Source organism: Oncorhynchus clarkii, chromosome 16 (assembly GCF_045791955.1).
Source record: "Oncorhynchus clarkii lewisi isolate Uvic-CL-2024 chromosome 16, UVic_Ocla_1.0, whole genome shotgun sequence".
Classification (NCBI taxonomy): Eukaryota; Metazoa; Chordata; class Actinopteri; order Salmoniformes; family Salmonidae; genus Oncorhynchus; species Oncorhynchus clarkii.
The window spans coordinates 59,141,856-59,154,665 of record NC_092162.1 but is presented as its reverse complement, the minus strand read 5'-3'; the positions used below and the strand labels follow the sequence as shown (position 1 = coordinate 59,154,665).

Genomic DNA, 12,810 nt, shown 5'->3' with positions numbered 1-12,810 from the left:
TATGACACTGTGAGGGCCCTTGGGGACAGGATGAATTTCTTCAGGCTGTCATGCATTCTTCACCAAGTGCTAAACGGTTTTACATTGGACCCCTGATCATGCAATAACTTGGGGCATGCACAAAACCAAAGCAAGCAAAATGACTGATGAACAGCACTGCACTTATGCAATGTACGTGTATGAGTCAACTTTATTATTTGAAATTAAGTCATTGTAAGATACTGAACACTGTTTGCCACTTTGCTCATCCACATTCCAAAGCATGTCTATTTAGCTTTGAGTTATATTGACTCTACAGGCTCCACTGTAAAATGCTCTGAATGTCAATTGCACAAACACTACAATGAGTAGAGTACAGTATGTAGGAGTGTGCAAGCCCATCTATAGTGCAAAAACACACCTGGCCGTAGTATATCTTAAAACACTGGCCAATTGCTAGTGCATTTCTTTTTCTACAATTGTTTAAATCAAATTTATTTTTCAACAATTTTTCAAAGCTGTGATGAGATTTGTCCTTCAACTATTAGTCATAGGGAAGTATAACTGCTTCCAATGTCCAGTGGCAGGTGCATCCATAGAATGGGTCCAAAGTGCATTGAATTCAGTGCAACATTGAAGAGATGTGTACAGCTGTTCCTCTTGCTACACATTGCACTGTCCTGGTTTAAATAAGAGGTTGAGTCATTCCCATTGAGTGCTTTGATAATAAAACATAGTGGGTAGCTTTATAAACATGATTAAAACCAATAAATGTAATGTCTGTCAAAGGTTGAAGTCTCGGTTTGATATGTCGTTAGCTAGCTGGAGGAAACAGAAGCGTCAATATAGCGGAAGTGGTACTGCCCTGAACGATTCTAGGAGCGAGACGGAGGACGGAGGCTGCATCTCTCAGAGAAAAAAAACAGGAATTAGAGCCGTAAATATTGTGAGTTTGTATAAACGGGGACCCGATGAAAGTGCATTTATGTGTTAGGTCTTTATTTATTGTGTTCAATATTACACAGTATATTCGTTTCGGTGTAATTATATTCGTTAGCCATCATGCTAGCTCGCTAAATCAGACAGCGCTCTTCTGAAGTGGGCCGAACAAGGACTTGCTAACTGGCAATCATGACACTTTGTTCTTGCAAGCTTGCTGACCTAGGCCATGTACGCAACTGAAAATCGTTAGCTAACTGTAAGATACTCGTTAGAAGCTGGTTAACGTTACATCGTAGTACAAAATAACAATTGACTTGTCCCTATTTAAATGGACATATGAGAAGTCGATAACCCTCAAAACATCGTATTTTTCAGCTAGCGAAAGTTAGCTTGCTACTTTCCCGCTAGCCATTATTTGACATATCCTCCACTCTCCTGACGTGCTTAGCTGCTACTAGCTGATCTCTCGACTAACATCCCTACTAGCTAGCAGGCTGAGCACAGGCCTTTGCGGCTAGGTAATAATGTCACAATCTGACCTGCAACGTTAGCGGGATAATTGTGTAGATTGTTGGCAACGCTACATCTATAAGAAAACAATTATTTGTTAGCCTGCTACGTTAAATTATGCTTTTGTTTAAGAATAATAGTAACCAAAGTTAAGCCGTTTGAAAAATGCCGTAGCGTTTGGTAGCCAGCTAGTTAGCTACATCAAGCGTTTTACCGCAACGTCGTTAGTTAGCTAAAGCTAGCTAGGCAAATCTCCGCCATCCAGACACCGTTTTAATAATGTAATAACTAAAACGTCAGATAGTAAACCAATATCTTAACTATTGAGACTAAATCATATTTAGTGATTTGGAGCGGGTGAAGAGATATCTTAGGGTCGATTGGTTGTTCTGTCAGAATTGGCTAGCTGGAGTAACTAGCTAGCTATCTAACTCGACGACATGTAACTAGGTAGCCCACCCGCCCCACGCATTGCTGCCACAGTACTAGACAAGTTACTTGCGAGACCATTTTCAGGAACACACCACCATGACGAAGTTGTATGGTATCCGGACTCGTACAACAGCGGCCATGCACCAGTAAAAAATGAAGGCCGAGTGTAAAAAAAAAAGAATATATATAAATAAAAAAAATCACACACCGGATAGGTGCAGTCATAGTAGACCTTTCGGTTACTGGCAAAACGCTTCTAACCGTTAGGCTACCTTCCTGTTTTAGCTAGTAGTACGAGCTACATTCAATTGCATTCGTATTTGAATTCATAGTAAATTGCATAATCATGGCCCAAAAGGTAGTATGAAAGTAGGCGATATAATTCTCTACTAGCCATGAATTTACAAGACTTTCCGAAACTAACCAAGAAGGAACCTACTGCCCCTCTTGCAGGTGTCTCCTCTCAGCAGTTTGAATAAATGCTGTAATTTACCAGTTATATGACGTAGGTATATTTAATGACATAGGTATATTTAATCTCAATAGTCCTTTCCCTCATCTGCACAGACATAAGACAAAAAGAAAAAGTCCCACCTTACTACGTTTCTCTCTCACACAGACTGAAAAATGGACAAGAACGACCTAGTACAAAAGGCTAAGCTCGCTGAGCAGGCAGAGCGCTATGACGACATGGCCGGGGCCATGAAGTCTGTGACGGAGCAGGGCGGGGAACTCTCCAACGAGGAGCGCAACCTGCTGTCAGTGGCCTACAAGAACGTGGTGGGGGCACGCCGCTCATCCTGGCGCGTCATCTCCAGCATCGAGCAGAAGACAGAGGGCAACGAGAAGAAGCAGGCCATGGCCAAGGAGTACCGGGAGAAGATTGAGACCGAGCTGCAGGACATCTGCAATGACGTGCTGGTAAGAATAACTGTTGTGGTCTACCCTGTGAAAGGGGACTCTTTAAATTATTCGCTAGGCAGATATGCTGAGTTCAACAACAACAAATTTCTTTCAGGGACTTCTTGACAAGTACCTAATTGCCAATGCGACTGCAGCTGAGAGCAAGGTTTTCTACCTGAAAATGAAAGGCGACTATTATAGATACCTGTCTGAGGTAGCAGCTGGAGACGCAAAGAAGAGTAAGTAAGCAAGAGTTCATTTAGAGTTACATAAAATGGGACAATGCACCAAATCACATCGTCATGACTCGTGAAACTCCTAATGGATCAGATGTGTGCATAGGGGAATATGTTAAAATATTCTCTAAAGATGTGATGAAATGCGCTGCCGCACACTAAGTGCATGTTGGAATCATGGCATTGCTCAAACTCATCTTCTTCCTTGTTCCTTTTTAAAGCCACAGTGGATAACTCCCAGCAGGCATACCAGGATGCTTTCGACATAAGCAAGAAGGAGATGCAGCCCACACACCCCATCAGGCTCGGCCTGGCCCTCAACTTCTCTGTGTTCTTCTATGAAATCCTCAACAACCCAGAGAAGGCCTGCACCCTGGCCAAAACGGTGAGAGTGACTTCAAGTGCCAAGTCATGCAGCCTCATCTTTTACCCCCAAGACAATCAATAGCACAGAGCTTCACTCAAAGCATGCAGAGCCATTGTAGCATGTCTTGTCTTGACAGTTTCTGTATTTGTATGAAGGGACCTTGGCTTGCAAAAAAAATGAAATTGGATTTAAAATGGCACCTCTGCTTCAGTTATTTCTGCATGCCACTATTTACCCAAAATGATTAGTGGCAGTGTACATGTGTATAGTTGAGGAATAGCTGTGTACTGGAATAGCTGGTGGCAGTTTTGCATTCTATTCTTAGTGTAATTTACTCTTTACAGGCATTTGATGAAGCCATCGCTGAACTTGACACCTTAAACGAGGATTCCTACAAAGACAGCACCTTGATCATGCAACTACTAAGGGACAACCTGACTGTAAGTTCTGTTTATGTAATCACATTTTTTTGTATAAATAGTAAATCGTTTGATACATCTTCCTCTTGTATTGTCATTTATTCTATAGTAATTTCATTGATGGTTCCAGTTATATGCGTCTGTTTGTAAATTGCTATGGCAATGTGTTTTTTCTCTCTCGTTAATTCTAACGTGGAAACTTCCAAATGCAATTTGGGGGATATAATGTAACAAATCTTTACCTCTTTGCAGCTGTGGACATCGGAAAACCAGGGAGACGAGGGAGAGACCGGAGAAGGAGAAAACTAATGGAATTGCACTGTTAATCCACCTACACTCTTAACACAAACAGCTTATAAACATCCCCCTCCACTCCATCAGCCCCTCCCCCTTCTGTATGACAAGCAGCCTGAATTGTTCCTGACCAACTAGTTTACCCCTCTCAGGTCACTGAGGCGACAGGGTAATGTTCAGTTGTTAGCAGGTTGTCATTTTGTTTGTGAAAATAATGTGGTTGTATTGAGTAGCGAGTCCATGTTTGTGTGCGCGCGTGCTAGATCATATGTCTGTGCGCCTGTGTGTATGACTGTTTGTGTTGGGGGCCGGGGGGTTGTGAATTCTAATCATCCTTCATTTCTTTGTCCTACCTAGCTGGTTAAACATTTTTCATTCTTTTTTTTATGGTCATTTTTTTTAGTGTGATTCGTCATGGTATTTGAAGGTTTTATCTTATGGTTATTAAACTGGCAGTTAATTTTCACCTAACACTGTGATGCTAAGTGTTGCATTTTCTTCCCCACTCCACTATTGCTTGCTTTTGAAGTTCTGACACGCAGTACAATCCTGTATTTAACTAACAGTGCAATTCTGCTGTCTGCTCATACAGAAAGGAGGCAGGCTGTATTGTGACACTGGCATCTGGGTGTTTTGCTCTAATCATGATCACAATTTTAACGGTTTGATTAAGGGACCCCTTCGTTCGCCATGTTAGATTTCCTCCATAAGACATTCCACCAGAATTATATTAGGCATTCTGAAAGGCAGAACTCTTTTTGAACAAAGTGTGGATTATTGTCCTAGTGGTGTAACTCACGGTTCAAGATCAAGCGCTGCTTGAACTCGGTACAATGAAAATTTGATGTGCTTAAATGTACCTTGTATTTTGCAAGATTGACTATCTTTCTGTAAAACCTACAGTAACCTTTTTTCAACGTTAATTGAAAATGTCTTATCACACTGTATCAACCCTGCTTGCAAAATATTCCTCTTAAAGCGGTTGTTTTCTCCAATGTTTCTGTGCCTTGGTTTCTCTCCTGTCTCTTATGGACACTTTGTTTCAGACTGCCAAAATGTTCAAATTAATCTTAGACCAATCAAGAGTCTTCATTCAATTCTCATGTTTTAGAATACAAACCTTGATTCATACATTTTAGAAAGGTAAGGAACTGTATGATGTCATACTTCTGCTTACTTGCCACTGAACATTACTGCTTTGAAAATGACCCTCAAGGAATTGCTGTCCAATTTATCGGGCTTGTTTGACAGTGCAGGTGACTGCTGACAGACTGATCTATGAAGAAACTTGCATCATCAATAAGTTACTTATTTGTAGATCAGTTTACGCATTCATTATGGTTTTGATCCTCTTGAACACAGCCATTGTGAAGCAGCAGATTGGAGACCTAACCCATACCACAACCCAAGTAAGAAGCAGTGTCACAATACCATGCATCCCACAGAGTAAGACACGATTACATATGTCAGTCTGTTTTCTTAAAGATGCACCACATACTGAGTATAACATATTTAACTAGGCAAGTCAGTTAAGAACAAATTATTATTTACAATGACAGCCTACTCCAGCCAAACCCGGACGACATTGGGCCAATTGTGCGCTGCCCTATGGGACTCCCAATCACAGCCAGATGTGATACAGCCTGGATTTGAATCAGGTACTTACTATAAGTGACTCCTCTTGCACTGAGATGCAGTGCCATAGACCACTCGGGAGTTAGAATCCTCTGAATATATAAAAAGGCAATTGGTGAATGTGGAACAGCCTTTCTTGCTTTGTTTTTACTGACCAGTGTTCTTCTAGATTTGTGTCTTTTAAAAACCATCCTAGTTTCACTTACTGTACATGTTAAGGAAACTGAAAAGTTGTTTAAGGTAAAGGTCATCTTTATTTTAACAATATTTACAAAGTACATTGTTGTACAATTCCCAAATTATTGAATGTAGATGAAAATCAAAATGTGTGTTGTCAGTCAGGGCAACCCGACACTCCAGCAAAGTGTGTTTTGCCAATGAAGTACAGGTAACTGCCAAAATAAAGGAAACACCAACATAGTATCTTAATAGGGCGTTGTGGCACCATGAGCCGCCAGAACTTCAATGCGCCTTGGAATACATTCATACACACCCATAGAATTAGTCATTTAATCAAATCTCTATAGTGACACCATTCGGAATTCCATCATTTGGAGTATTGTTGATGGAAAATGCTGTTTCAGAAGCCGCTCCAGAATCTCCCTGCCCATCCTGAAACCCCTCCTTTCAGAGTCACTGAGATCTCTTCTATTCATATTTGCCAAAATAATGGGCCACTGGGCATTTTTATATATGACCCTAAGCATGATGGGATGTTAAATTGCTTAATTAACTCAGGAACCACACCTGTGGAAGCGTCTGCTTCGTATCCCTCATTTTCTTAAGTGTTTTTTATTTTGGCATTTACCTGAATATAAACTGTTTACATCATTGGTTTTAGCTCTTCATTTAATTGTTGAAACAAATGTTTGGTCAATTTCACACTTCGCTAGCCTAGACATATACTTCAAAAGTATGCAACATTGAGTGGCGGGACAAGTTTTGTTGTTTTTCGAATCCCAGAATGTAGCTTTTCAATGTACATGGACTACTTTTTCACGCGGAGGATTAGTCGGGCCGTGTCATTATCATAGTTTATAAATAGGTCATTGAAGAATATTCATGGTCGCGGAGTGAAAAGGCAGGTGTTTCACGGCAATTATCAAATTAAATCAGAAACTTTTTACTAAGTTTTAGGCCAGAACTTTTTAAATTAAAGAATTTGAGCTGTTTCCACCTTGGCCAATTCAATAAGGTAAGACATTCTACAATAATATTTGTATAAATGTATTTTTACTGCAATTTATTTCGATTTCCATTAACGTTAGTGATGCTGGGTTTGATTGGCAATTACTAACTTCTTGGCTAGTAGCTAAAGTAGCTGGTATTGTATGTTCGCAAACACATTGGGTTTCAAATATATTTTGAACTCTGATGGTTTTCACTAACGTTAACTTACTGCCTTCTACAACTCAGCAGTCTGTTTCAACTACTAACCGGCTAAAATAGCTAGCTAACATTTAATGTTAGTTAGCAAGCTTGTGATGTGTCAAGGATAGACAGAGTACACATGTTGTAATGATCCAATATTTTAGGTTTACTTGTTTTAAGACGAGATAATACAAATTTACTGGCATCTAACTAACTAGCGAAGTTAATAGGTCGCTACTTTAGGTAACTGGAGAATCCATGTCAAACCTTTACACTCCCGGTGGTGGCCATGTGAGAGCAGAAATACTCATACTATCATGTTAAATAGCTAAAGTGAACTTTGGTGATCGTCATCGTGAGGTTGTCATTGTTGTGTAACAATAGTGAAGTTTTTATGGAAGGTCAGGTGTTAGTATAGACCCCACAACCAGTTCAGACAGAACTGAGTTGCCCTAAAAACGCCTTGATTGGCCATCCTGATCCTCAACTGGTGAACTCCATTATGTGACCCCTCCCCTCACAGCCACCCCAAGTTTGTTTTATTTATTTGCACCAAAGAAAACAAGCGATAGACAACAATACAGATACTAAATAAATAATGGGTGTAGTTGGAAACCCAAGTGCTTATATGAAAACCACACTACAAACAGACCATGTGTCAAGTGCCAAAGGTCAGATAACCTAACTAGCCTACGCTTGTAGGCAACTTCATATAATACAGAAGTCAATGAAAACCAGGTGTTTTAATAGGCATATGCTTACTTAGATTTTTACCTTACGCTGATTAAGATGAGATGTTTACATGACTATTTCATAATCTGCCTACTGCCGTAATCAGTTTAATATCGAATTATCACTGCACATGTAAACGTACTGGCTGTTAGATTTTGTTGTCTGCCAGTTTCACCCCCTCCCGCTATGATCTTCACTATCTCTGTCTGCAGGATGAACAGCAGTGGTCAGTCATACCCATTGGCCTCCCTCTACGTAGGGGACCTGCATCCTGACGTCACAGAGGCCATGCTCTACCAGAAGTTCTCTCCTGCTGGGCCCATCACATCCATCCGTGTCTGCCGTGATGTCATCACTCGCAGGTCCCTAGGATACGCATACATCAACTTCCAGCAACCCGCTGATGGTAATATTATTTTTGTGATCAGATTTGTACTCTGTATCAATCATGGACAAATTGATAAGCTGATGGCAACTCGCACCATATGAGAGTTCTCTTAATTAGAGCCACTCCAAAGGTCAACTACATTAAAGTAGCTATTTGCTTTGATCAAGGGGATTTCAAGAATAATCCTGCTAAAGGATTAATATTCCAATGAATACACAACTTAAATCCTATATTAGGTTATTCATGGACGTGTGATGTCTGATGCTGTGTTTCTCTTTATACGTGTCATTTTTTCCCCAGCGGAATGTGCTCTGGATACAATGAACTATGAGGTCCTCAAGGGTAGGCCTATCAGAATAATGTGGTCTCAGCGCGACCCAGGGCTACGGAAGTCAGGAGTTGGAAACATTTTTATCAAGAACATGGACGAGTCCATTGACAACAAGGCCCTGTATGACACATTCTCAGCCTTTGGGAATATTCTGTCTTGCAAGGTAGACATTGCATTCTTGTCTTTGAGTGTCACGGCATAATTTATCTGTACATAATTTCTAACATGCACTTTTCATTTCAGGTAGTGTGTGATGAGAATGGCTCCAAAGGCTACGGCTTTGTTCACTTTGAAACCCAAGAGGCAGCCAATCGTGCCATTGATACCATGAATGGAATGCTATTGAATGACCGGAAAGTGTGAGTGAACAAATTCCTACCAAGAGCTGTTTATTCTATCTGTAAGGTACCTTTTTTTACCCTATTTTATTTACATTTATTTCTAACAATATATAAACCATCTTGAATTTAGTGAGATGTAAGTAGGGGAAGTGCAAAGGAAATCTGTAATGGTTAGGGAGGAGGAGGGACTATTGATTTGGTCAACGTTGTATCATTCTCAGACAATGATGCACGTTTTTGCAGATAACATTTTCATGTTCTTTGCTCAGGCTAGAGACAGGTAGTGACTCTGGCATTGCAGACCCAAAGGCCCATTTCCTGGGGGGGAAATGTCAGTTGTCCATGATTAGGTGAGGGAAATGGTAGACATTTGTTCCTGTCTTTTTTTTTTTCTCTTTTTTTTTTTTTGAATAATGTTTGGTCTGTTGACCACAAAGTTGAGACTTGCAAGACTTTCTAAATTAAGCTATGAAAAAGCTTAGGCAGCAGATTATCATTCAGCATTTCAATAATTACAAGTAGTGCTTAATGTAAAATTAAAGGTATACATCAACCACTTGTCTCATATGTTGCGATGTGTTTATCAAGGTGAGAAAATCATTGTCTCCACACTGATATTCTGGGATGTGGAGCAGTTTGTTTGATATTTTGTAACGAGACTGACTGTAGTTTTATATTTCTCTCTCTCAACTGTCCCTGGTGACGGGTGTGGTGTTCAGTTTTGTTGGCCACTTTAAGTCCCATAAGGAGCGACAGGCTGAGTTTGGGGCCAAAGCCATGAAGTTCACCAATGTGTACATCAAGAACTTTGGCGACGACTATAGTGATGAGAAACTCCAGGAGGTCTTCTCTGCATTTGGTAAGAACATCCTGAAAGTAGGACATATGACAAGCTTTGACATTCTATTCCTTTCTTTGGGCACTAGTATAAAGTGGTGGTTGATGTTATAGCTATTTGATTTAAATGAACATTCTGGAACATCCATGCAATCAGATGTTTTGGGTGGATTGGCATGAAATTTTATGAAATCTGGGCTCCTTCTCTGTTCTTGGACTCCTAGGCAGGACCCTCAGTGTGCGGGTGATGATGGACGAAAGGGGCCGGTCTCGTGGATTTGGCTTTGTAAACTATGAAAACCATGAGGATGCACAAAGGGTCTGTATTTGGGGTTTTATGGTAATACTCTAAAGTTGCTCCCATATGTGCCATCTCCTTGTCAACCAGCAGGCTGTCATAGTGTGAAATGGGGAACATGACATCTAAAATGTGGATTTGAGTTGACTTTGATGGACTGCTTTTAGGCAGTTGAGGAGATGAATGGGAAAGAACTCGTTCCTGGCCGAGTTCTGTATGTGGGCCGTGCTCAGAAGAGGATGGAGCGACAGGGGGAGCTGAAACGCAAGTTTGAGCTGATCAAACAGGAACGTATCCACCGCTATCAGGTACTGTGAGGAAGTGCACACCTGTGGTCTTAAGAAAAATATATTTAATATAATTTATTTTCTTGTTGATTCAGGGGGTCAATTTGTACGTCAAGAACTTGGATGATGGGTTGGATGACGAGAAACTCAGGAAGGAGTTTGCCCCTTATGGCACCATCACCAGTGCCAAGGTAGAAATACCCATAGTTTTTCATGAGTAGTCATTTCTGCTATCCAATGATGTATCACAAAGGCTGAAAGAATCATGTCTGAATCCGTGTAATATCTCTGCACCTCTTAACGTCATGGTTTTCTCTAACCCTTTCCTCCACTCAGGTGATGACGGACGGGGGCCACAGCAAGGGCTTTGGCTTCGTCTGTTTCTCGTCTCCCGAGGAGGCCACCAAAGCGGTAACTGAGATGAACGGCCGCATTGTGGCCACAAAGCCGCTGTACGTGGCTCTGGCCCAGCGCAAGGAGGAGCGGAAGGCCATCCTCACCAACAAATACATGCAGAGGACCATGCCTGGCCCAGTCATCGACTCCTACCAGCAGGCAGGCTACTACATGTCTGCTGTGCCTCAGGTCTGTAGTACGGTTGAAGGGAGGGGGCTGGCCCTGGAAGGGGATGTTTTTATCTGTAAGATGGTTTTTTTGTAGCCCCCAAGTCGCACCTTCTACAACCCCAACCCTGCAAGCACCATGAGGACATCTCCTCGCTGGGCTGCACAGCCACCCAGACCACAGGGTGAGTCGGAGGCAGATATTTTTGAGATATTGGAGCTAAAATAAGTATATGACTAAAGCACTACTGCTACTCTAAAATGTCTATTTGTTACACAAATGTGTTTGATGCCCTATTGACATGGCATGTGTTGTGTTGCTGTCAGCACCCTACTCGGGCCAGTTTGTCAGGTCTGCTGTTCCCCGACGCACCTCCACCCCCATCAGCACCGTCAGACAGGCCTCCACCCAGGCTCCACGCATCATCAACTACACACAGAGGATGGGTAAGGGATACACACTAGCTTACTCAAAACATATACTTGCTGTGATGCAAAAATTGAACAGTAACTAACAGACACCCCCATCTCCAGCTAACATTGGCACACAGACAGCAGGAGGTCGGGCAGGCATGTCTGGTGGTATGGTCCGAGGCACCCAGTATAAATACTCATCAGGGGTGAGGAACTTACAGCAGGTCATCACTATGCCTGCACCAATGGCAGTGCAGCAGGTAATCTCGTAAATTGCATCCTTTCCCCACAAGAAATGCCATGCAATATAGCTGTGTAATTTTTTTTACTCAACTGTTCTTTTAGAGGTCCATCCCAGTAGTAATGTGTATTGCATTGTGTTTAATCTTTCCTGCTGTGTTGTAAGGTTGTTACCCAGCAGATTATGGAGCCAGCGGTGCATGTCAGAGGCCAGGAACCCCTCACTGCCTCCATGCTGGCTGCAGCCCCTCTCATGGAGCAGAAACAGCTGCTTGGTATGTAACTGGAATGTTATTGGGGAGTGTTCATGTTCTGTGATGTTCCTATATTGGAGGGTGTTGAGATGCCTCACTGGCACTCTCCTCAATCTAATTCGTTCTCTTTCCCTTGGTTTGCAGGTGAGCGATTGTACCCTCTGATCCATGGCTTTCACCCCAACCTGGCTGGTAAAATCACTGGGATGCTGCTGGAGATTGACAACTCTGAGCTGCTACACATGCTGGAGTCACCCGAGTCCCTGCATTCTAAGGTACGACAAGCTTCCATTCCCTCTGTCCTTTCAGATCAACTTTTACATGGAAAAAGGAAGCCACTTATGATTGTTTGGAGTTTCTTGGTGGTGGGTTATCATGGTCATAGTTGTTGTTATGCTAATCCCATGCGTTCTCTCTCTTCACTGTTCTCTCCAGGTGGATGAGGCAGTAGCTGTGCTGCAAGCCCACCAGGCCAAGGAAAACTCTCCTAAGAAGTAGAGAACCCTTTCAGGTTAGGTTATGAGTTAATAGTTACTATGCCAAAATTGACCACACTCATGTCATTTGTGACAGTAAAGCAGTTGTTACTGAATTTGGATTTTACATGTATTCCAGGACTCCAAGAAATCGCTGAAGGAGGAAAAAGTTAAAACGAACAAAAAAATAGTAAAATTTTGTAAAGGGGGGGGGGGGGGGGAGTTTTGTAAATGGCACTTTTGATTCAAATCTGAGAATTTAATTAAAATGTATCTATGGGGAAGAAAAGCTGTTTGCAATGGGTTACTTTTTGTTTAAAAAAAGAAATGTAAAATAAGAAAATAAAGTCTTGGTGTTTTGTGCATTGAACCTGTATATCACTTCTCATTTGTTGTGCTTCATGGATCTGTGGACTGAAATCTCCTTACATGTTCCTGTTAGATTAGTGATCAGTTCCAATCCATAGACTATAGTGGAAAGGATTGTGATGTACTGTAATTCCATGGCGAAGTGGGATAATGGCCTAATACACCAAGGGGATCTGAGGTGAAAACAAGCTT

The 12,810-nt window shown here is 41.7% G+C and overlaps 2 protein-coding genes across 3 annotated transcripts; both read left to right on the top strand.

The window, feature by feature from the left end:
* The first annotated feature begins 821 nt into the window (after positions 1–821).
* On the top strand, positions 822–5,077 carry LOC139368834 (14-3-3 protein beta/alpha-2). Its single transcript, XM_071108240.1, has 6 exons — positions 822–925; positions 2,483–2,784; positions 2,882–3,005; positions 3,224–3,387; positions 3,714–3,809; positions 4,041–5,077. Exons 2-6 carry the CDS (start codon positions 2,491–2,493, stop codon positions 4,095–4,097), a joined length of 735 nt encoding a protein of 244 aa, XP_070964341.1. The 5' UTR covers positions 822–925; positions 2,483–2,490; the 3' UTR covers positions 4,098–5,077.
* A 1,713-nt stretch (positions 5,078–6,790) lies between these two features.
* On the top strand, positions 6,791–12,437 carry LOC139368833 (poly(A) binding protein, cytoplasmic 1-like). Of its 2 annotated transcripts, XM_071108238.1 has the most exons (16): positions 6,791–6,912; positions 8,033–8,226; positions 8,509–8,702; positions 8,783–8,898; positions 9,150–9,230; positions 9,600–9,739; positions 9,942–10,036; positions 10,183–10,323; positions 10,398–10,493; positions 10,639–10,887; positions 10,963–11,050; positions 11,193–11,312; positions 11,400–11,539; positions 11,686–11,794; positions 11,918–12,048; positions 12,209–12,437. In XM_071108238.1, the coding sequence occupies exons 2-16, from the start codon at positions 8,034–8,036 to the stop codon at positions 12,269–12,271; spliced, it is 1,956 nt and encodes a 651-aa protein (XP_070964339.1). In that variant the 5' UTR covers positions 6,791–6,912; position 8,033; the 3' UTR covers positions 12,272–12,437. The 2 variants fall into 2 exon arrangements, with proteins under 2 accessions (XP_070964339.1, XP_070964340.1); XM_071108239.1 differs by lacking the exon at positions 9,150–9,230.
* Positions 12,438–12,810: the final 373 nt, after the last annotated feature.

Bases quoted from the DNA above. Each gene is read 5' to 3' on its own strand.
- LOC139368834 (XM_071108240.1), top strand. From the start codon at position 2,491: ATGGACAAGAACGACCTAGTACAAAAGGCTAAGCTCGCTGAGCAGGCA. The intron at 3,388-3,713 runs GTGAGAGTGACT...TACTCTTTACAG, and splicing joins CCTGCACCCTGGCCAAAACG to GCATTTGATGAAGCCATCGC. The intron at 3,810-4,040 runs GTAAGTTCTGTT...ACCTCTTTGCAG, and splicing joins TACTAAGGGACAACCTGACT to CTGTGGACATCGGAAAACCA.
- LOC139368833 (XM_071108238.1), top strand. From the start codon at position 8,034: ATGAACAGCAGTGGTCAGTCATACCCATTGGCCTCCCTCTACGTAGGG. The intron at 11,540-11,685 runs GTAATCTCGTAA...CTGTGTTGTAAG, and splicing joins CACCAATGGCAGTGCAGCAG to GTTGTTACCCAGCAGATTAT. The intron at 11,795-11,917 runs GTATGTAACTGG...CTTGGTTTGCAG, and splicing joins GGAGCAGAAACAGCTGCTTG to GTGAGCGATTGTACCCTCTG.